Here is a 21,286-nt window from a genome sequence, read left to right on the forward strand (position 1 = left end):
GTGGCGGAGGGGAAGCGGCGCCGCTGAGGGGCCCGAGCGGGACCGGGATCGGAACCGGGATCGGGAATTGGGAACGGGAACCGGGATCGGCAACCGGGATCGGGACCGGCAGCGGCCGCGGGGAGCGCCCCCGCGCGCAGCTCCAGGTAGCGCGGCCGGAGGGGCGGGAGCGGCCTGAGGGGGTCAGGGCCTGGGGGGGGGCGCGGCCTGGGCGGGAAGCGCGGCCTGAGGGGCCCGGCCCCGAATCCCGGGGTTCGGAGGGGGCAGCGTCGCCTCTTCCCTCGGAAATTCCCGGGATTTGAGGGGTCACGGTCACCCCCCCCATTGCTGGATTCTGGAGGGTCACGGTCACTCCCTGCGACAGAAAAATCCCGGGATTTGGGGGGTCACGGTCAGCCATTCACATCCCAAAAACCGCGATTTGGAGGGATCAGGGTCGCGTCTTCCCACGTAAAAAATCCCGGGATTTGTGGGGATCAGGATCATCCCCCCCATCCTGGAATTCTGGGGGGTCACGGTCAGTCCTTCCCCATCCCAGATCCTGGGATTGCCAGGGGTCACAGGCATCCCCTCGGTCGCGGAATTTCGGGGAGTTTGGGGTCGGTGTGAGGAGGTTGGGGTGGGGAGTTTGGGATGGGGAGTTTGGGGTGGGAATGGGGAGTTTGAGATGGGGAGTTCGGGATCAGTGTGAGGACTTTAGGGTGGAGAGTTTGGGATGGGAATTGTGAGTTTGGGATGGGGAGTTTGGGATCAGTGTGAGGAATTTAGGGTGGGGAATTTGGGATGGGGAGTTTGGGATGAGGATGGGGAATTTGGAATTGCAAGCTTGGGATGGGGATGGGGGCCTTGGGATCCCGGATATTTGGGAAAAGCCCAAAATCCCACGGAATCCCAGCCCAGAGCCCCGCAGCCCTTGTGGGAATCCGGGGAAAATCGGGAATCCCAATAAAACGGGGAATCCCAATAAAACGGGGAATCCCGCGCCGTCCCGGCCCCTGTGGGATTTTCGGGATGCCGGGCTCGGGCCGGGCTCGGGGCCGGCAGATGGTCGGGAATTAATCCCCTCCAAATCCCGGGAATTTAATCCCGCACGGATCCCTCGGGACGGGGCAGCTGCGCCGGGATGGGGGCGGGGAATTTGGGATTGGGAGTTTGGGACGGGGAATTTGGGATTGTGATGGAGAATTTGGGATCGGGATGGGGAATTTGGGATCGGGAGTTTGGGATCGGGATGGGGGAGTTGGAATTGGGGATCTGGGGTTGGGATGGGGATTTAGGATTCTGATGGGGAATTTGGGATCAGGACAGACAGGGAGTTTGGGATTAGGATTTAGGATCGGGATGGGGAGTTCGGGATCGGGATGGGGAGTTTGGGATCAGTGTGGGGAGTTTGGGATCGGGATGGGGAGTTTGGGATCGGGATGGGGAGTTTGGGATCGGGATGGGGAGTTCGGGATCGGGATGGGGAGTTTGGGATCGGGATGGGGAGTTCGGGATCGGGATGGGGAGTTCGGGATCGGGATGGGGAGTTTGGGATCGGGATGAGGAGTTTGGGATCGGGATGGGGAGTTTGGGATCAGTGTGGGGAGTTCGGGATCGGGATGGGGAGTTCGGGATCGGGATGGGGAGTTTGGGATCGGGATGGGGAGTTTGGGATCAGTGTGGGGAGTTTGGGATCGGGATGGGGAGTTTGGGATCGGGATGGGGAGTTTGGGATCGGGATGGGGAGTTTGGGATCAGTGTGGGGAGTTTGGGATCGGGATGGGGAGTTCGGGATCAGTGTGGGAGCCGGGATTTGCCGCAGGTGGAATTTCGGGACGATCCCTCCCTGTTCGTGGCTGTCCCCGCCTCCTTTCCCGAGCCTGAATTCCCAAACCTGACCCCAAACAGCTCCCCCGGGACTGCCCAGGCCATTCCCAAAAGGAATCTGGGATTGGGATTGGGGTGGGGAAATCGGGGATCACCCCAGACATTCCCAGGGGTTTGGGTGTGAATGGGGAAGGACAAAGGGAGCGATTCCCCCCTGGAAAACAATTCCCAGCTTTTCCAAAGGAGCCGTTCCCTGCCTGGGGAGGCTTTCCCCGGGATGAAAGGGCAGGAAAAAGGGGATTTGGGCAGGAAAAAGCTTCTCCCAAGGCACATTCCAGAGGGAAATGAATGGAATCCCACCTGCTGGGCCTTTCCTGGAGCCTCAGACCCAGAGGGAATCTGGGGCTGGGATTGGGGTTGGATCCCTGATTTCCCACCTCAGATCCAGAGGGAATCTGGGAAGGGGGAGTTTTTGGGATGGGAAGGGGATTTTGGGGATGAAAGGAGGGAATTTTTGGGATAAAAGGGGATTTTTGGGATGAAAGGGGGAGTTTTTGGAACGGAGAGCAGGTGTTTGGGGTGGAAGAGGAATGGGAGTGGAAAAGGCTGCGGGACACCAGGATTCCCTGGGGCCTGTGGGGATGGAAAGCTGGGAATTCCCAAATTCCCCCCAAAGTCATGGTGCCCTCACCCCGTTCCCCCCAGCCCAGCCATGGGGGACATGAAGACGCCGGATTTCGACGACCTGCTGGCCGCCTTCGACATCCCGGACATCGACGCCAACGAGGCGATCCAGTCGCACCAGGAGGAGCCCGAGGCGCCCGGGAAGGCGCTGCCGGGGGAGCCGGGCCCCGGTGCCGCCGCGGCCGAGCCCGCGCTGCCGCACGCCGACATCTCGGCCGTCAGCGTCATCGTCAAGAACACCGTGTGCCCCGAGCAGGCCGAGCCCAAGGACGGCCACGGCCACGGGCACGGGCACGGGCACGGGCTGGCGCCGCGGCTGCTGCAGAACGGCTTCGGCGCCGAGGGCGCCCGGCCCGCCGAGCCCGCCCCGAACGGCGACTGCTGGGCCAAGGAGAAGGCGGCCAAGGGGCTGGAGCTCTTCTCGCCCTTCGGCCCCGAGCCCGGCCAGGACGGCGCCAACCTCATCGACCGCGCCCGCGACGGCAAGGCCAAGGACAAGGCGGCGGCCGCGGCCCCCGGTGCCGGCTGCAAGGAGCCGCTGGGGGACGGCCCCGAGGGGCTGCAGCCGCCCTTCCCGGCGCCCTTCCGGGCCGGGGATGGAGCCCACCCTGTCCCCTGCATCAAGAAGGAGGAGTCGGACCCGGAGGAGGCTCCGGGCCGCGGCTGCAGCCCCAAGGGGCTGGCGCTGGATCACCTCAAGTCCGTCACCGTCCGGTACCCGGCCGGGGGCTCGCCCGCGGCGCCGTGGCCGGGAGCGGAGCCGGCGGCGCTGGACGGCGGCCCCGGCCCCGGGGCTGAGCTCAAGCGCTCGCCCGGGAGCCCCCGGGAGCCGTTCCCGTCCCCGGGAGTGCCCGCGCCGCCCTCGCCCAAGCCGCTCTCCCTGAAGGAGGAGCACGAGGCGCTGGGGAAGGGCGTGGGGAGCCCCCCGAGCGTGTCCAGCGCCGAGGACGAGGAGGAGGAGGAGGAGGAGGAGGAAAGCACCAACTCGCCGTCGTCCAGCTCCTCGCGGCCGCTCAAGGTGCGCATCAAAACCATCAAAACCTCCTGCGGCAGCATCACCAGGACGGTCACCAGGGTGTCCTCGGACTCGGAGCCGCCCTCGGGCAAAGCGCCCGGCGAGCAGAGCTCCCAGGAGCCCCCGGAGGGTCCCGCCGGCGGCCCCGCGGAGGCGGCCAAGGAGAGGTCGGAGCTCTCGAGCCCCCTGAGGAGCGCGGAGGGGCCCAAAGTCGTCAGCGTGCAGCTGGGCAACGGCACCAAGCTGAAGGGCACCGTGCTGCCCGTGGCCGCCATCCAGAGCGCCAGCAGCGCCATGCTCATCGCCGCCAGCGTGGCGCAGCAGAAATCCGTGGTGCTGCCCGCCAAGGCCGGCAAGTCCGTGGCCAAGAACATCCTGAGCCTGGTGCCGCAGCCCCTGCCCAAGGGCGACGCCCGCGCCAACGGCGGCGCCAGGGCCGGCGGCGGCGCCAAGGCCAACGTGGCCGGCACCGTCATCTCGCGCAGCCAGTCCAGCCTGGTGGAGGCCTTCAACAAGATCCTCAACAGCAAGAACCTGCTGCCCACCTACAAGCCCAACCTGAGCCCGCCGGCCGAGGCCAGCCTGGCGCTGCCGCCCGCGGGCTTCCGCTGCCTCGAGTGCGGCGACGCCTTCGCGCTGGAGAAGAGCCTGGCGCGGCACTACGACCGGCGCAGCATGCGCATCGAGGTCACCTGCAACCACTGCACCAAGCGCCTGGTGTTCTTCAACAAGTGCAGCCTGCTGCTGCACGCGCGCGAGCACAAGGACAAGGGGCTGGTGATGCAGTGCTCGCACCTGGTGATGCGCCCCATCGCCCTGGAGCAGATGATCGGGCAGCCCGACGTGACGGCGCTGGCGCCGCTGGCGCTGCCCGCCGCCAGGGCGGCGCCCGAGGGCGGCGCGGGGCCGGAGCTGCTGCCCGTGCTGCCGCTGGGCTCCGAGCCCGGCAGCTACAGCTGCTTCCGCTGCCTCGAGTGCAAGGAGCAGTGCAAGGACAAGGCCGGGCTGGCCGCGCACTTCCAGCAGGCCGGGACGGGCGGCGGCAGCGGCAGCAGCGGCAGCAGCAGCAGCACGGTGAGGGCAGGGGCGGCAGCGATGGGAGGAGGCGCTGGGAGGGGTTCAGAGTGCTGGGAGGGCACCAGGAGGTGCCTGGAGATGGTGGGAGAGCAGTGAGAACATCCAGCCCTGGATCCATGGATCCGTTCATCCCCTCCCATCCATCTCGATCCATGCTGGAATCTTCCCAGAACTCTTTCGGGTCCTGATCCCTGCAGGAATTCTCCCCAGGCTGGTTGGGACCCTGGCCCCCCGAGAGCTGGAATTCTCTGAGTTCTGAGGGTGATCCCAGGTGGAATTCTGAGGGTTCCAAGGGTGATCCCAGGTGGAATTCCCATTTTTCCAGGTGTGCTCGGCGTGCCCCATGATCCTGGGAGGAATTCCCAGAATTCCATCATTATCCCGGTGTTTTCCAGGTGTGCTCGGCGTGCCCCATGATCCTGGGTGTAATTCCCAGGATTCCATGATTATCCCATTTTCCAGGTGTGCTCGGCGTGCCCCATGATCCCGGGTGTAATTCCCAGAATTCCATAGATTATCCCATTTTTCCAGGTGTGCTCGGCGTGCCCCGTGATCCCGGGTGTAATTCCCAGGATTCCATGATTATCCCGGTGTTTTCCAGGTGTGCTCGGCGTGCCCCATGATCCCGGGTGTGATTCCCAGAATTCCATAATTATCCCAATGTTTTTCCAGGTGTGCTCGGCGTGCCCCATGATCCCGGTGTAATTTCCAGAATTCCATAATTATCCCATTTTCCAGGTGTGCTCGGCGTGCCCCATGATCCCAGTGTAATTCCCAGAATTCCATGATTATCCCGGTGTTTTCCAGGTGTGCTCGGCGTGCCCCATGATCCCGGTGTAATTCCCAGAATTCCATGATTATCCCGGTGTTTTCCAGGTGTGCTCGGCGTGCCCCATGATCCCGGTGTAATTCCCAGGATTCCATAGGTTATCCCGGTGTTTTCCAGGTGTGCTTGGCGTGCCCCATGATCCCGGGTGTAATTCCCAGGATTCCATGATTATCCCGGTGTTTTCCAGGTGTGCTCGGCGTGCCCCATGATCCCGGGTGTGATTCCCAGAATTCCATAATTATCCCATTTTCCAGGTGTGCTCGGCGTGCCCCATGATCCCGGGTGTGATTCCCAGAATTCCATGATTATCCCGGTGTTTTCCAGGTGTGCTCGGCGTGCCCCATGATCCTGGGTGGAATTCCCAGAATTCCATAATTATCCCATTTTTCCAGGTGTGCTCGGCGTGCCCCATGATCCCGGTGTGATTCCCAGAATTCCATAGATTATCCCAATGTTTTTCCAGGTGTGCTCGGCGTGCCCCATGATCCCGGGTGTGATTCCCAGAATTCCATAGATTATCCCATTTTCCAGGTGTGCTCGGCGTGCCCCATGATCCTGGCCAACCGCTGCAGCTTCAGCGCGCACCAGCGCATGCACCGCAGCCGCCCGCCCCACGTGTGCCCCGAGTGCGGGGGCAACTTCCTGCTGGCCAACTTCGAGTCGCACCTCAAGGAGTCGTGCCTGCACTTCTCGCGCAGGGTGGGCTACAGGTACGGAGCCGGGGAACCCGGGAGTGCCGGGAATTCCACGGGGGCCACTGGGGAGGTGCAGAAATGGGGTTTGCCCATGGAATGCGGGGGAATTTCCTGCTGGACAGCCTGGAGTCCCAGCTCAGGGAGCTCTCCCGCAGGGTGGGCTACAGGTACGGAGCCGGGGAGCCGGGAGTGCCGGGAATCCTTGTTTGGGGTCCTGGTTCCAGTTGGAATTGTCCCTGAACTGCTTTGGGATCCTGGTTCCAGTTTGGAATTCCCAGAACCATTTGGATCCCAGTTTCCACTGGGAATTTTCCCTGAACTGGTTTGGGATCCTGGTTCCAGTTTGGAATTCCCAGAATCATTTGGATCCCAGTTTTCACTGGGAATTTTGCCAGAACCGGTTTGGGATCCTGGTTCCAGTTGGGATTCCCAGAACCATTTGGATCCCAGTCTCCATTGGGAATTTTCCCTGAACTGGTTTGGGATCCTGGTTCCAGTTGGAATTTTCCCTGAACTGGTTTGGATCCCGGTGTCCATTGGGAATGCCCAGAACTGCTTTGGATCCCAGTTTTCACTGGGAATTTTCCCTGAACTGGTTTGGGATCCTGGTTCCAGTTGGGATTCCCAGAACCACTCTGGATCCCAGTCTCCATTGGGAATTTTCCCTGAGCTGGTTTGGGATCCTGGTTCCAGTTGCAATTCCCAGAACCATTTGGATCCCAGTTTTCACTGGGAATTTTTCCAGAACTGCTCTGGATCCTGGTTTCCATTGAGAATTTTCCCAGAAGAGCTTTGGATCCCAGTCTCCGTTGGGAATTCTCCCAGATCTTTTTTGGGATCCTGGTTCCAGTTGGGAATTCCCAGAACCATTTGGATCCCGGTTTCCATTGGGAATTTTCCCAGAACCTCTTTGGATCCCAGTCTCCATTGGGAATTCTCCCAGAACCGGTTTGGGATCCTGGTTCCAGTTGCAATTGCCAGTCCCGCTCTGTGTCCCGGTCTCCGTTGGGAATTTTCCCAGTCCCGCTCTGTTTCCCGGTCTCCGTTGGCAATTCCCAGTCCCGCTCTGTGTCCCGGTCTCCATTGGGAATTCTCCCAGTCCCGCTCTGTGTCCCGGTTCCCATTGGCAATTCCCAGCCCCGCTCTGTGTCCCGGTTCCCATTGGCAATTCCCCCAGCCCCGCTCTGTGTCCCAGTTCCCACTGGGAATTTTCCCAGTCCCGCTCTGTGTCCCGGTCTCCGCTGGCAATTCCCCCAGCCCCGCTCTGTGTCCCGGTTCCCAATGGGAATTTTCCCAGTCCCGCTCTGTGTCCCGGTTTTCACTGGGAATTTTCCCAGTCCCACTCTGTTTCCCGGTCTCCATTGGCAATTCCCAGTCCCCGCTCCGTGTCCCAGTCTCCGCTGGCAATTCCCCCAGCCCCGCTCTGTGTCCCGGTCTCCATTGGGAATTTTCCCAGTCCCGCTCTGTTTCCCAGTATCCGTTGGCAATTCCCAGCCCCGCTCTCCCTGGCATTCTCAGGTGTCCCAGCTGCTCCGTGGTGTTCGGGGGCGTCAACTCCATCAAGTCGCACATCCAGAGCTCGCACTGCGAGGTTTTCCACAAGTGCCCCATCTGCCCCATGGCCTTCAAGTCGGCGCCCAGCGCCCACGCCCACGTGTACACGCAGCACCCCGGCTTCAGCAACCAGCAGTCCAAGTGAGTGCTCGCGGGGTCCCCAAATCCCCCCAAAACCCCCCAAAATTCCCTGGAATTCCACAGATCCGCACAGGGTCCCGGGGAGCCGCTCGGGTTCGTCCTGGAAAGGTTGGGGCGGGAGGTTTGGGAATGAGAGAGGTTGGGATGGGAGGTTTGGGAACGAGAGCTTTGGGAATGAGAGATTTGGATGGGAGATTGGGGAACGAGAGCTTGGGATGGGAGGTTTGGGAATGTTTTGCTGTGGGAATGCGAGGTTGGGAATGAGAGATTTTGGAATGAGAGGTTGGGATGGGAGGTTTGGGAATGTTTTGCTGTGGGAACGGAGCTGGCTGGGACATTTGGGAATGTGGCCCTTGGGAATGATCCCAGAGGGCTTTTCCTGCCTGAGCCATTCCAGGATTGGGAGAACTGGGAATATTTAACTCCCACCTCCCTTTTTCCATCCTTTTTTCCCCTCTTCTTCCCTCCTTTTCCCCTCCCTTTTCTGTTTTTCCCTTGTTTTTTCTCTGTTTCCCCCCTCCTTTCCCGTCTCCTTTTTCCTCCCTTTCTCCTCCCCTTTTCCTCCTTTATCCTTCCCTTTTTTCTTTCCTATTCCCTCCTTTTCCCTTCCCTCATTTCTCTCTTTCCCCTCCATTATCCTTCCATTATCCTTCATTTTTTTGTCTCCCATTCCCTCCTTTTATTTTCCCCTTTTCCTTTTCATTTCCCCTCCTTTTCCCTTCCCTCATTTATCTCTCTCCCCTCCTTTCCCCTCATTTTTCCTTCCCTTTTCCCCCTTTATCCTTCCCTTTTTTCTCTCCTATTCCCTCCTTTTCCTTTCCCGTTTTCCTTCTCATTTCCCCTCCTTTTCCCTTCCCTTATTTCTTTCTTTCCTCTCCTTTATTCTTTCCATTTTTTCTCTCCTGTTCTCTCCTTTTCCTTTCCCTTCTTCCTTCTCCTCCTTTTCCCTTCATTTCCTCTCCTTTTCCCTTCCCTTATTTCTCTCTTTCCCCTCCTTTTTTTTTCCCTTTTCCTCCTTTATCCTTCCATTTTTTTTCTCCTATTCCCTCTTTTTCATTTCCCTTTTTCCTTCTCATTTCTTTTCCCTTTCTCTCCCCTCATTTCTCTCTCTCCCCTCCTTTTCCCCTCCCTCTCCGCCCCCCCGGCGTGTCTCCCGCCCCGTTTTTTCCCCGTTTTTCCCCGTTTTTCCCCATTTTTTCCCCATTTTTTCCCCATTTTCCCCCGTTTTCCCCCAGGATGATTTACAAGTGTGCCATGTGTGACACGGTGTTCACGCACAAGCCGCTGCTGTCGTCGCACTTTGATCAGCACCTGCTGCCCCAGCGCGTCAGCGTCTTCCGCTGCCCGCAGTGCCCGCTGCTCTTCGCGCAGAAGCGCACCATGCTGGAGCACCTCAAGGTCAGGCCCCGTCCCGGCCAGAAACGGGGAAATTCCGGCTGAAAACGGGGAAATTCCGGCCAGAAATGGGGAAATTCCGGCCAGAAACGGGGAAATTCCGGCCAGAAACGGGGAAATTCCAGCCAAAAACGGGGAAATTCCGGCCAAAAACGGGAAATTCCGGCCAGAAACGGGGAAATTCCGGCCAAAAACGGGGAAATTCCGGCCAAAAACGGGGAAATTCCAGCCAAAAACGGGGAAATCCCGGCCAAAAACGGGGAAATTCCGGCCAAAAACGGGGAAATTCCGGCCAGAAACGGGGAAATTCCGGCCAGAAACGGGGAAATTCCGGCCAAAAACGGGGAAATTCCGGCCAAAAATGGGGAAATTCCGGCCAAAAACGGGGAAATTCCGGCCAAAAATGGGGAAATTCCGGCCAAAAACGGGGAAATCCCGGCCAAAAACGGGGAAATTCCGGCCAAAAATGGGGAAATTCCGGCCAGAAACAGGGAAATTCCGGCCAAAAATGGGGAAATTCCGGCCAAAACTGGGGAAATTCTGGCCAGAAATGGGGAAATTTCCCCCAGACTGGGGCAGACGGGAGTGAGGAGTGCTCAGGGTCTGTGATTGGCCATTAATTAAAAACAACCCCATGAGCCCAATCCCAGATGCACCTGTTGCAACCATTGTGTGCATTTAATTTCTGAGGCCTCTCAGCTTCTCTGGAGAAAAATCCCAGCAAAAGGGGTTTTTCAGAAAATACCATGGCTACACCTTAGGAGAAAATAGACAATTTACCTTAGGACAAAAATCCTGGCCAAAGGGAATTTTCATAAAATACCATGGGTACACCTTAGGAGAAAATATACAATGCACCTTAGGAGAAAAATGCCAGCAAAAGGGATTTTTCAGAAAATACCATGGGGAGACCTTAGGAGAAAAATCCCAGCAAAGAGATTTTTCAGAAAATACCATGGGTACGCCTTAGGGGAAAAATCCTGGCAAAATGGATTTTTCAGAAAATACCATGGGGACGCCTTAGGGGAAAAATCCTGGCCAAGGGATTTTTCAGCAAATACCATGGGGACACCTTAGGGGAAAAATCCTGGCAAAAGGGATTTTTCATAAAATACCGTGGGGATACCTTAGGAGAAAAGTCCTGGCCAAGGGATTTTTCAGAAAATACCATGGGGATGCCTTAGGGGAAAAATCCCAGCAAAGAGATTTTTCAGCAAATACCATGGGGACGCCTTAGGAGAAAAATCCTGGCAAAGAGATTTTTCAGCAAATACCATGGGGGACACCTTAGGAGAAAAGTCCTGGCCAAGGGATTTTTCAGAGAATATCCTGGCTACCAAGGGATTTTTCAGAAATACCATGGAAATCCTGGCCAAGGGAATTTTTCAGAAGCGCCATGGCTGCAAAGGGAATTTTCAGGAGATGCTGCAGAGGTGTTTTTAGCCCATCTCCTGCCTGCAGAGCTCCCTGAACGCCCCATCTCTCCCCACAGAACACGCACCAGGCGCAGCCGTGCCCGGACGAGCCCTCGCGGCGCTCGGGGCCGCTGCCGGCGCCCAAGGCGGAGCCGCCGGAGCCGCCGCGGCGCTCGGGCTCCTCCTCGAGCTCCTCGGAGGAGGAGGAGGAGGAGGAGGAGGCGCCGAGCTCGCCCGAGCTGCGGCGGGCGCGGCGGGGGCGCTTCCCGCGGGGCCGGGCCGGCACCAAGGGCAAGGGCAGCGGCTGGAGCTGCGGGCTGTGCCACGCCTGGTTCCCCGAGCGCGACGAGTACGTGGCGCACATGAAGAGGGAGCACGGCAAGGTGGGGACCCGGAACGCCGGGGGTTCGGGGCATTCTGGGCGGGATTGGAGGGAATTCCGGGGGGTTCGGGGCATTCTGGGCGGGATTGGAGGGAATTGGAGTTACAGCCTGGAATTCCGGGGGTTTGGGGCATTCTGGGCGGGATTGGAGGGAATTCCGGGGGTTCGGGGCATTCTGGGCGGGATTGGAGGGAATTGGAGTTACAGCCTGGAATTCCGATGGTTTGGGCATTCTGGGTGGGATTGGAGGGAATTGGAGTTACAGCCTGGAATTCCGGGGGTTTGGGGCATTCTGGGCGGGATTGGAGGGAATTGGAGTTACAGCCTGGAATTCCGGGGGATTGGGGCATTCTGGGCGGGATTGGAGGGAATTGGAGTTACAGCGGCTGGAGGGGGAATTCTGGCTCCTGGATCCTCCTGGATGCTCCTGGAGCTTCCTGGATCCTCCTGGATCCTGGGAATGGAAGGATTTGGGAATGGGAATCAGACTTTTGGAATAATTCCTGGCTGGATGAACAATCCCAGATGGGATTTGAGGGAAAATTGAATTCTTCTGGCTGGAGGGGGAATCCTGGATCCTCCTGGATCCTCCCACTTCCCCCTGGATCCACCTGGATGCTTCTGGATCCCTCCTGGATCCTGGGAATGGGGGATTTGGGAATGGGAATGAAATGTTTGGGGCAATTCCTGGCTGGATGAACAATCCCAGGAGGGAAAATTGAATTCCCACCTCCAGCTGGAGTGGGAACCCCAGCTTTTAAATCCCTCTGGGTCCCTCCTGGATTTTTCCTGGTTTTTCTTAGATCCCTCCTGGGTTTTTCCTGGGTTTCCCTGGGATCCCTCCTGGGTTTTTCCTGGGTTTCCCTGGGATCCTCAGTGGGTTTTTCCCGGGTTTCCCTGGGATCCCTCCCGGGTTTTTCCTGGGTTTTTTTTTGGGATCCCTCCTGGGTTTTTTCCCGGGTTTCCCTGGGATCCCTCCTGGGTTTTTCCCGGGTTTTTTTGGGATCCCTCCCGGGTTTTTCCCCGGTTTCCCGTGACCCTGATGGTTTCCCCCGCAGTCGGTGAAGAAGTTCCCGTGCCACCTGTGCGAGCGCTCCTTCTGCTCGGCGCCGAGCCTGCGGCGCCACGTCCGCGTCAACCACGAGGGCATCAAGCGCGTCTACCCCTGCCGGTACTGCCACGGTTATTGGGGGCTTCTGGGGGTTCTGGGGTTACCCCTGCCGGTACTGCCGGGATTGCTGGGGGTTCTGGGGGTTCCAGGGTTACCCCTGCCGGTACTGCCGGGGTTATTGGGGTTCAGGGGGTTCTGGGGTTACCCCTGCCGGTACTGCCGGGGCTATTGGGGGTTCATGGGGTTCTGGGGTTACCCCTGCCGGTACTGCCACGGTTACTGGGGTTCAGGGGGTTCAGGGGTTCTGGGGTTCTGGGGTTACCCCTGCCGGTACTGCCGGGATTGCTGGGGGTTCTGGGGTTCCAGGGGTTCTGGGGTTCCGGGGTTACCCCTGCCGGTACTGCCGGGATTGCTGGGGGGTTCTGGGGTTACCCCTGCCGGTACTGCCGGGGTTCCTGGGGTTCTGGGGTTCTGGGGTGATTCCTGAGGGATTCCTGGGGTTCCGGGGTTACCCCTGCCGGTACTGCCGGGATTGCTGGGGGTTCTGGGGTTCCAGGGTGATTCCTGAGGGATTCCTGGGGTTCTGGGGTTACCCCTGCCGGTACTGCCGGGATTACTGGGGTTCAGGGGGTTCTGGGGTTCTGGGGTTCCGGGGTTACCCCTGCCGGTACTGCCGGGATTGCTGGGGTTCTGGGGGGTTCAGGGGGTTCAGGGGGTTCTGGGGTTACCCCTGCCGGTACTGCCGGGATTGCTGGGGGTTCAGGGGTTACCCCTGCCGGTACTGCCGGGGTTATTGGGGTTCAGGGGGTTCCTGGGGTTCTGGGGTTACCCCTGCCGGTACTGCCGGGGTTATTGGGGGTTTTGGGGTTCTGGGGTTACCCCTGCCGGTACTGCCGGGATTACTGGGGGGTTCCTGGGGTTCTGGGGTTCTGGGGTTACCCCTGCCGGTACTGCCGCCGTTACTGGGGTTCATGGGGTTCCAGGGTGATTCCTGAGGGATTCCTGGGGTTCTGGGGTTACCCCTGCCGGTACTGCCGCCGTTACTGGGGTTCATGGGGTTCCAGGGTGATTCCTGAGGGATTCCTGGGGTTCTGGGGTTACCCCTGCCGGTACTGCCGGGATTGCTGGGGTTCTGGGGTTCTGGGGTTCAGGGGTTCCGGGGTTACCCCTGCCGGTACTGCCGGGATTGCTGGGGTTCTGGGGGTTCTGGGGTTCTGGGGTTACCCCTGCCGGTACTGCCGGGGTTACTGGGGTTCCTGGGGTTCCGGGGGTTCAGGGGGTTCCGGGGTTACCCCTGCCGGTACTGCCGGGATTGCTGGGGTTCTGGGGTTCATGGGGTTCTGGGGTTACCCCTGCCGGTACTGCCGGGGTTGCTGGGGTTCAGGGGGTTCTGGGGGTTCTGGGGTTACCCCTGCCGGGGTTCTGGGGGGGTTCCTGGGGTTCTGGGATTCTGGGAGAGTGGGAATGTTGGGGCTGGGGTGGCCAATTGGGAAAGGGAACTGGGAGGGAGCGGGGAGGACTGAGGGGGTTTGGGGTTGTGGTTTGGGCTGGGCAGGGAAAAGGGGAACTTCTCAGGGAATGGGGGTTTAATTCCCAGGGAAATCAGGGTTTAATTCCCAAGGAAATCGGGGATTAATTCCCAGGGAATCCAAGGATTAAGTCCCAGGGAATTAGGGTTTAGTTCTCCAGGAAAGTCAGGGTTTAATTCCCCAGGAAAATCAGGGTTTAATCTCCAGGGAAATCAGGGTTTAATTCCCAGGGAATCAGAGATTAATTCCCAGGGAATCAGGGTTTAATTCCTGGGAGAATCAGGGTTTAATTCCTGGGAGAATCAATCAGGGTTTAATTCCCAGCGAATCAGGGTTTAATTCCTGGGAGAATCAATCCGGGTTTAATTCCCCCCAGCCGTGCCCGAGGTGGGAATGGCGATCCCGGGAGCGAGGAGGGTTTGGGGCGGGCTCCGGGCTCTGCGCGGGTCCCGTTGGGCTCACGGGGCCGCTCCGCAGGTACTGCACGGAGGGGAAGCGCACGTTCAGCAGCCGCCTGATCCTGGAGAAGCACATCCAGGTGCGCCACGGCCTCGCCGCCAGCGGCCCCGCCCGCAGCCAGCAGGTGGTGACGGCCCGCGGCCCCCCCGGGCCCGGCCCCGGCCCCGGCCCCGGCCAGGTGCGCGATCCCGGGGGTCCGGGGGGGTCCTGGGGGTCCGGGGGGTTTGGGGGGCAGGATTGAGGGGGGTTTATCCTGGAATTCCTACTGGGAACCCACAAATCCCAGCCCTGAACTTCGTCCAAGTGGGGAGGTTTCGGGTCTGGGAATTCCTGGGGTTTCTTGGGCATTTTCTGTGAACTTCCTTGGAATTTCCTGGGAATTTGAGTGCTCATGGCAGGATTGGAGCCTCCTCATCCCAGAATCCCTTCTGGGAGCTGCCCCAGTTCCCAAGGGACTTCCAAAGGGGTTTCTCCCAAGGGGAAGAAGGGATTTCCCAAGGGGTTTCTCCCAAGGGGTTTCTCCCAAGGGGAAGAAGGGATTTCCCAAGGGATGGAAGGAGTTTCCCCAGGGGTTCCTCCTGGCTGGGATCCCCCCCCAGCCCCGCCCGTTCATTCCCGCTGTTCCCCCTCTCTTCCCAGGGGTTTCTCCTCACTGGGATTCCCCTCAGCCCTGCCCGTTCATTCCCGCTGTTCCCCCTCTCTTCCCAGGGGTTTCTCCTCACTGGGATTCCCCTCAGCCCCGGCCCTTCATTCCCCCATCCCTGCCCGTTCATCCCCGATGTTCTCCCCCCTCTCTCCCCCATCCCTGCCCGTTCATTCCCTCTCTCCTCTCTCCCCCGGGGGTTTCTCCTGCCTGGGATCCCCGCCCATCCCCGCCCGTTCATCCTCGATGTTTCCCGCGTGCCCCGCAGGCCCCGGGCCGCCGGCGCAAGCTCTCCTCGGAGGAGTCGTGCAGCGAGGAGCCCGACAGCACCACCCCGCCCGCCAAGAGCCCGCGGGCGCCGCTGCGCTGCCGCAAGTGCGGCTTCGGCGCCGGGAGCCGCGCGGAGCTGCAGGCGCACCTGGCGCAGCACCGCCCGCAGGGGGCGCCCCAGTGCCGCGAGTGCGGCCTCTGCTTCACCTCGGCCAGCGCGCTCGGCCGCCACCGCTTCATCTCGCACAAGAAGCGCCGCGGGGCCGAGCCCGAGGAGCCCGCGGGGAGCGGGAACGGGAACGGGAGCGGGAGCGGGAACGGAGCCGCCCCCGGCGGGAACGGCGGCAGCAGCGCCGAGGGGAAGCTGGAGTGCAAAGTGTGCGGGAGGCGCTTCGAGAGCCAGCTCAACCTCAAAACGCACTTCAGGACCCACGGGATGGCCTTCATCCGGGCCCGGCAGGGCAACGAGGAGAACTGAGAGCCCCTGGGATTGTCCTGGGATTCATCCGGGCCCGGCAGGGCAACGAGGAGAACTGAGAGCCCCTGGGATTGTCCTGGGAATGTCCTGGGATTGTCCTGGGATTGTCCTGGGATTGTCCTGGGATTCATCCGGGCCCGGCAGGGCAACGAGGAGAACTGAGAGCCCCTGGGATTCTGGATTGTCCTGGGATTCATCCGGGCCCGGCAGGAAAAGTGAGAACTCCTGGGAATCCCAGAATTCCTGGGATTGCCCTGGGATCAGCTCTGAGCCCGGGAATCGCGGCATTCCCGGAATTCCGGGATCAGCCCCGAGGAGAGCTGAGCATTCCCGGGAATCTCGGCATTCCCGGAATTCCGGGATCAGCCCCGAGGAGAGCTGAGCATTCCCGGGAATCGCGGCATTCCCGCAATTCCGGGATCAGGCCCGAGGAGAGCTGAGCATTCCCGGGAATCTCGGCATTCCCGGAATTCCGGGATCAGCCCCGAGGAGAGCTGAGCATTCCCGGGAATCTCGGCATTCCCAGAATTCCGGGATCAGCCCCGAGGAGAGCTGAGCATTCCCGGGAATCTCGGCATTCCCGCAGTTCCGGGATGGCTGCAGGGCCGGAACCGGCGCCGTGTACATAAATCCCCCCCGAGCCCTTCCCGGTGTCCGAGGAGGGAAATTTGGGATTGGGATTGGGATTGGGATTGGGATTGGGATTGGGACGATCCCCAATCCCGCCGGGAACCCCTGGGAATGTTGGATTTTGGGGGGATTTGGGGTTTCCGGGACCCCTCCGGGCCCTTCCCAGGAATTCCCGGATCCGGACGGGGCGGGTGAAGCTTTTCCAGCAAAATCCACCTTTTTTGTTATTATTTTTGGGGGTTTTTTTGTTTTTTCCTGGATTTTTTTCCCAGAGGTCCCTGGGAAGGACACTTGGACACTCACTGGACATTCCCGAGGGAGCAGGAGGAGGAAAAAAGCTGGAAAAATGAGAGAAAAGAAGGAAAGAGGGGATTTTCCTTTGGCAAAGGAATAATGACCCCAAAAAAGCCCCAGGATTGGGAATGGATCCCCAATCCCAGCCAGGACCCTTTTCCTGAAGGAAAAATGGGAAAATGCTCCCGAATTCCGGGCTGAGGGTGAGGTTTGGGCCTTTTCCAGCTTTTTTCCATCTCCTCCCAAGGGATCCGGGACCTTTCCCACCCCAATCCCCCCAAAATCCCCTGGAAAAGCCTCGGCCCCGGAATTCCCGGAGAATTCCCGAATTCCCTGTGGATTCCCTCCCCTCTCCCTGTAAAGCTGTACCATACACTAAAATCCCCAAATCCCAACAACTGCTGTGCTCCCCCTGGGATTTGGTTTGGTTTTCCAAGGTTTTTTTCCCGTTTTTTTGCGTTTTTCGGGATGGCAGAAGCTGCTTTGGGGTTGATTTTTTTTTTTCCTTTTATTTTGGATTTTAATTCCCGGTTTTTCTGACTTTTTCCAAGCAGGAATGAGGGGAGTTTCCCCTCCCCTTTTCCCTGCGGGTGGATGGATGGAAAAAGGGTGGGAAAAAACTGGGAAAAATCAGGTGGAATCGGCCATTCCCAAAAATCCCCCAGGCCGGGTGTAAATATAGAGAAGAAATTAAAGTTTCTACGAGATTTAGAATGAAAAAATTCCCAAAAAGAAAAAAACAAACTATGGAAAAATGGCTTTGGACCCACGGTTTTCAGCATTTCAGTGCCTTGAGCTGGATTGGGGCTGGAGGGAGGGAGGGGCTGGAATTTCGGGGTTGGAGCCCTGGAATTTTGGGGATGTTCCCCCTGGAATTTCAGGAATGTTCTCTGGAATTTTGGGGTTGGACCCCTGGAATTTCAGGGATGTTCCCCCTGGAATTTTGGGGTTGGAGCTCTGGAATTTTGGGGATATTCCCACCTGGAATTCCAGGGCTGTTCCCCGGGGTTTCAGGGATTTTGGGAATGTTCCCCCTGGAATTTTGGGGTTGGACCCCTGGAATTTTGGGAATGTTCCCCCTGGAATTCTGGGATTGGACTCCTGAATTTCGCGGCTGTTCCCCCCTGGAATTTTGGGGTTGGACCCCTGGAATTTTGGGAATGTTCCCCCCTGGAATTTCGGGAATGATCCCCCCAGAATTCCAGGAATGTTCCCCCTGGAATTCCGGGGATTTCGGGAATGTTCCCCCTGGAATTTCGGGAATGTTTTCCCGGGGGTTTCGGGGATTTTTGGGGAATGTGCTGACGGAAAGCCGCGGGCTCGGGAGGCTCTCAGGAATTCTTTATTCTGTAGGAATCGATTCCATTAAACTCCAGTGGTTTCACCCTCTGTGCCCGGCCTGGCTCCCCTGGAATGGGGCGGGGGAGGGGCTCAGGGCTCGGCTGCATCCCCGAATTTTGGTCCTGCCCCCCAAAAAAGGGGCTTGGGAAGGGTCGGGGTCCCCCTGTCCCCTCCCCGTGTCCCTCTGTCCCCTCCCTGTCCCCAGAGCCCCCTCCCCCTTCCCTGGGGTTGAAAAACCAAATTTTGGGGGTTTGTAACGCTAAAAATAAAAAAAAAAAAAAAAAAAAAAAAAAGGGACATTGAGGGGACATGGGCGGGGGACGGACACAGGGACAGGGGGGACACGGAGGGGACATTGGGGGGGGACACAAAGGGGGGACAATGGGGACACCGAGGGGGAGAGGGACACGAGGGGACAATGGGGGGACATTGGGGACACTCCAAGTGTCCCCATCAGGCCAGGCCTGGGGGGAGGGGAAATTCCAGGAAATTTCCCTTTCCTGGGAAGCTCCGGATCCTCCCTGATTTGGGATTCGGGATTTGGGATTTGGGGTCGGGACCAGGCCCCCAAACCCCCCCCCCCATCGTGTCCAACATTCCAGCCCCGAATTCCCGGCTGGAATTACCCGGGAAAGGGGGGAGGGGGGTCCCGGCCCCACCGGGAATTCCCCACCTGGAACCCCCCGGGTGTCCCAGAGGAGGGAAGGACCCCACGGGGCCTTTGGGAATTCCGGGAATTCCGGGAATTTGGGATTCCCAGCCTTGAGGAGACCCCTCCCCGCACATTCCATGGGATTGGGGGCGAATTCCAGGGAATCCCAAGCAGAGCAAAGGGGGAGCTGCCCCCATCCCCATCCCTGCCCCGTTCCCGCCGTTTTTCCCGGTTTTTCCATGGAATTCTGTCCCATCTCTCAGCAGAGTCCAGGCCCGGGAGCAGCCCCAGGGAGCAGAACCGGGAAGTTTGGAATTCTCCCGTTCCTTCCGGGGGGGGGGAAGAGGGAAATGATTTCTTTTTCTTTTTTTTCCGGGATTTTTTTTCCGGGGAATTTTTTTGTTGCTGTGTTTTGTTTTGTTTTGTTTTGTTTTGCGGGGTTTCACATGATGCCGTTGGTGAGGTACTGGAAGCCGTCGTAGAGCTTGGTGGTGATGGATCTCATGGAGCCGTCCACCATCTGCTCCACCAGGAGCTGCAGCTGCTCCTCCGTCAGGTTCATGTGGAAACGCTCCTTGAGGTGCCGGATGGTGGAGGAGCCGTGGAAGCAGGGCAGCTGCGAGCCTGGAAACGGGGAAAAAACGGGGGAAAATGGGAAAAAGGGCAAAAAAATGGGAAAAAACAGCAGCTGGGAGACTGGAAACGGGGAAAAAACGGGGGAAAATGGGAAAAACGGCAAAAAAAAGGGAAAAACGGCAGCTGCGAGCCTGGAAACGGGGAAAAACGGCAAAAAAATGGGAAAAACAGCAGCTGGGAGACTGGGGAATGGGGAAAAAACAGGAAAATGGGAAAAACAGCAGCTGGGAGACTGGAAAACGGGGAAAACAGGAGAAAATGGGGAAAAACTGCAGCTGAGAGAATGGGGAATGGGGGAAAATGGGAAAAACAGCTCTGGGAGCTGGGAAATGGGAAAAAACGGAAAATGGAAAACGGCAGCTGGAGCCTGGGAAAAAGGAAGAAAAAAAATGGGAAAAACGGCAGCTGCGAGCCTGGAAACAGGGAAAAAACGGGGGAAAATGGGAAAAACGGCAAAAAAATGGGAAAAACGGCAGCTGGGAGACTGGAAAACGGGGGAAAATCAGGAGAAAATGGGGAAAAACTGCAGCTGAGAGAATGGGGAATGGGAAAAAAACGGGAAAATGGGAAAACCAGCAGCGGGGCTGGGAATGGGAAAACAGAATGGGAAACGGAGTGGGGACTGGAAATGGGGAAATTGGGGAAAATGGCAGCTGGGAGAATGGAAAATCAGGAAAAATGGGAAACAGGGCAGCTGGGACACAGGAAAAATGAAAAAACCTGGGAATCTGGGAGGTGAGAGACTGGAAAAACGGGAAAAATTGGGGTGGGAATGTTGGGAATCTGGGTTTGGAATGGGGGCAATGGGATCAGGGAGCTGTGAGCCTGGGAAAGGGGAAATCTGGGATGGGGTGAGGGGAAAAGGGATTTGGGATCCTGGGCAATGGAAATCCGGGATGCGATGAAGGGAAAAGGGGTTTGGGATCCTGGGCAATGGAATGAGGGCTGGAACGGGGAATGCTCTGGGAGGAGCAGGTTCAGACGGAATTCCGGGGTTCCCACCTTGCTGCATGATCTCCACGATCTGCACCACCTTGTCCATGTGCTTGCGGGCGGCGATCAGGCCCTGCAGCATCAGCATCTTGTAGTAGTTGAACATGTCCCCGTCCAGGCCGCCCATCACCTGCGGGACACCGGAATGGAGCTTGGGAATGGCCCGGAATGGCCTGGGAGCCCCTGGAATGGCCCGGAATGGCCTGGGATGCCCTGGGATGGCCTGGAATGGCCTGGAATGGCCTGGAATGGCCCGGAATGGCCTGGGATGCCCTGGGATGGCCTGGAATGGCCTGGGATGGCCTGGAATGGCCTGGGATCCCCTGGAATGGCCTGGAATGGCCTGGGATCCCCTGGAATGGCCTGGAATGGCCTGGGAGCCCCTGGAATGGCCCGGAATGGCCTGGGAACCCCTGGATCCCCCCGGATCCCCCCGGATCCCCCCGGGTCCCCACTCACGTCCACGAACTCGGTGGTCAGTTTGAAGGCCGAGGTCTCGAAGCCGAGGTTCCGGGGGGAGCTGCTCAGGATGAAGCCGAAGTCGATGTGGATGATGTGGCCCTCGGCGTCCAGCAGGATGTTCCCGTTGTGCCTGCGGGGATTCCAGGGAATTCAGAGAAATCCCATTGAAATTAAAAGAAAACTCCAATAAAAGTCACATAAAATCGTGTTAAAATCCCTAAAAGGCCACGAAATGCCCTCGGTGTCCAGCAGGATGTTCCCGTTGTGCCTGCGGGGATTCCAGGGAATTAATTCATTAATTACCTGTACTTGACCTGCAGCAGGTGCCACACCGGGCTGTACCCATCATACTCATTAATCAATCATTAATTACTGTAATTAATTACCTGTCCTTGACCTGCAGCAGGTAGCAGACCAGGCTGTACCCATCAGACCCATTAATCAATCATTAATTACTGTAATTAATTACCTGTCCTTGACCTGCAGCAGGTGCCACACTGGGCTGTACCCATCATACTCATTAATCAATCATTAATTACTGTAATTAATTACCTGTCCTTCACCTGCAGCAGGTAGCACACCAGGCTGTACCCATCAGACCCCAATCATTCATTAATTACCGATGTTAATTACCTATCTTTGACCTGCAGCAGGTAGCAGACCAGGCTGTACCCATCATACCCATTAATCAACCATTAATTACTGATATTAATTACCTGTCCTTGACCTGCAGCAGGTAGCAGACCAGGCTGTACCCATCATACCCATTAATCAATCATTAATTACTGTAAT

The 21,286-nt window shown here is 58.4% G+C and overlaps 2 protein-coding genes and 1 long non-coding RNA gene across 6 annotated transcripts in view; 1 reads left to right on the forward strand and 2 right to left on the reverse strand.

Moving 5' to 3' along the window:
* Positions 1 to 17,794, forward strand: ZNF687 (zinc finger protein 687). Its single transcript, XM_064732487.1, has 9 exons — positions 1 to 146; positions 2,515 to 4,582; positions 5,946 to 6,124; positions 7,628 to 7,804; positions 9,040 to 9,202; positions 10,692 to 10,997; positions 12,055 to 12,167; positions 14,114 to 14,273; positions 15,007 to 17,794. The coding sequence occupies exons 2-9, from the start codon at positions 2,522 to 2,524 to the stop codon at positions 15,484 to 15,486; spliced, it is 3,639 nt and encodes a 1,212-aa protein (XP_064588557.1). The 5' UTR covers positions 1 to 146; positions 2,515 to 2,521; the 3' UTR covers positions 15,487 to 17,794.
* Positions 17,731 to 21,286, reverse strand: part of PI4KB (phosphatidylinositol 4-kinase beta) — a 22,663-nt gene continuing 19,107 nt past the window's right edge. For all 4 annotated transcript variants that reach the window (XM_064732491.1, XM_064732490.1, XM_064732488.1 and 1 more), the window contains 3 exons: positions 20,492 to 20,624; positions 20,042 to 20,162; positions 17,731 to 19,027 (listed from right to left, as the gene is read on the reverse strand). In XM_064732491.1, coding sequence (XP_064588561.1) covers positions 18,846 to 19,027; positions 20,042 to 20,162; positions 20,492 to 20,624 — 436 coding nt within the window. In that variant the 3' untranslated portion in view covers positions 17,731 to 18,845. The remainder of the gene's footprint in view (positions 19,028 to 20,041; positions 20,163 to 20,491; positions 20,625 to 21,286) is intronic.
* The window catches only part of LOC135457760 (uncharacterized), a 1,298-nt gene continuing 740 nt past the window's right edge, over positions 20,729 to 21,286 (reverse strand). The window contains exons 2-3 of the long non-coding RNA XR_010442766.1: positions 21,128 to 21,138; positions 20,729 to 20,762 (exon numbers count right to left, since the gene is read on the reverse strand). This is a non-coding gene — a long non-coding RNA (uncharacterized LOC135457760). The remainder of the gene's footprint in view (positions 20,763 to 21,127; positions 21,139 to 21,286) is intronic.

The sequence above is a fragment of the Zonotrichia leucophrys genome, chromosome 25 (assembly GCF_028769735.1).
Source record: "Zonotrichia leucophrys gambelii isolate GWCS_2022_RI chromosome 25, RI_Zleu_2.0, whole genome shotgun sequence".
Taxonomy (NCBI): domain Eukaryota; kingdom Metazoa; phylum Chordata; class Aves; order Passeriformes; family Passerellidae; genus Zonotrichia; species Zonotrichia leucophrys.

Coding starts and splice junctions, on each gene's coding strand:
- ZNF687 (XM_064732487.1), top strand. CDS start 2,522: ATGGGGGACATGAAGACGCCGGATTTCGACGACCTGCTGGCCGCCTTC. Junction 9,203..10,691: donor CCATGCTGGAGCACCTCAAG/GTCAGGCCCCGT, acceptor CTCTCCCCACAG/AACACGCACCAGGCGCAGCC. Junction 12,168..14,113: donor AAGCGCGTCTACCCCTGCCG/GTACTGCCACGG, acceptor GCCGCTCCGCAG/GTACTGCACGGAGGGGAAGC.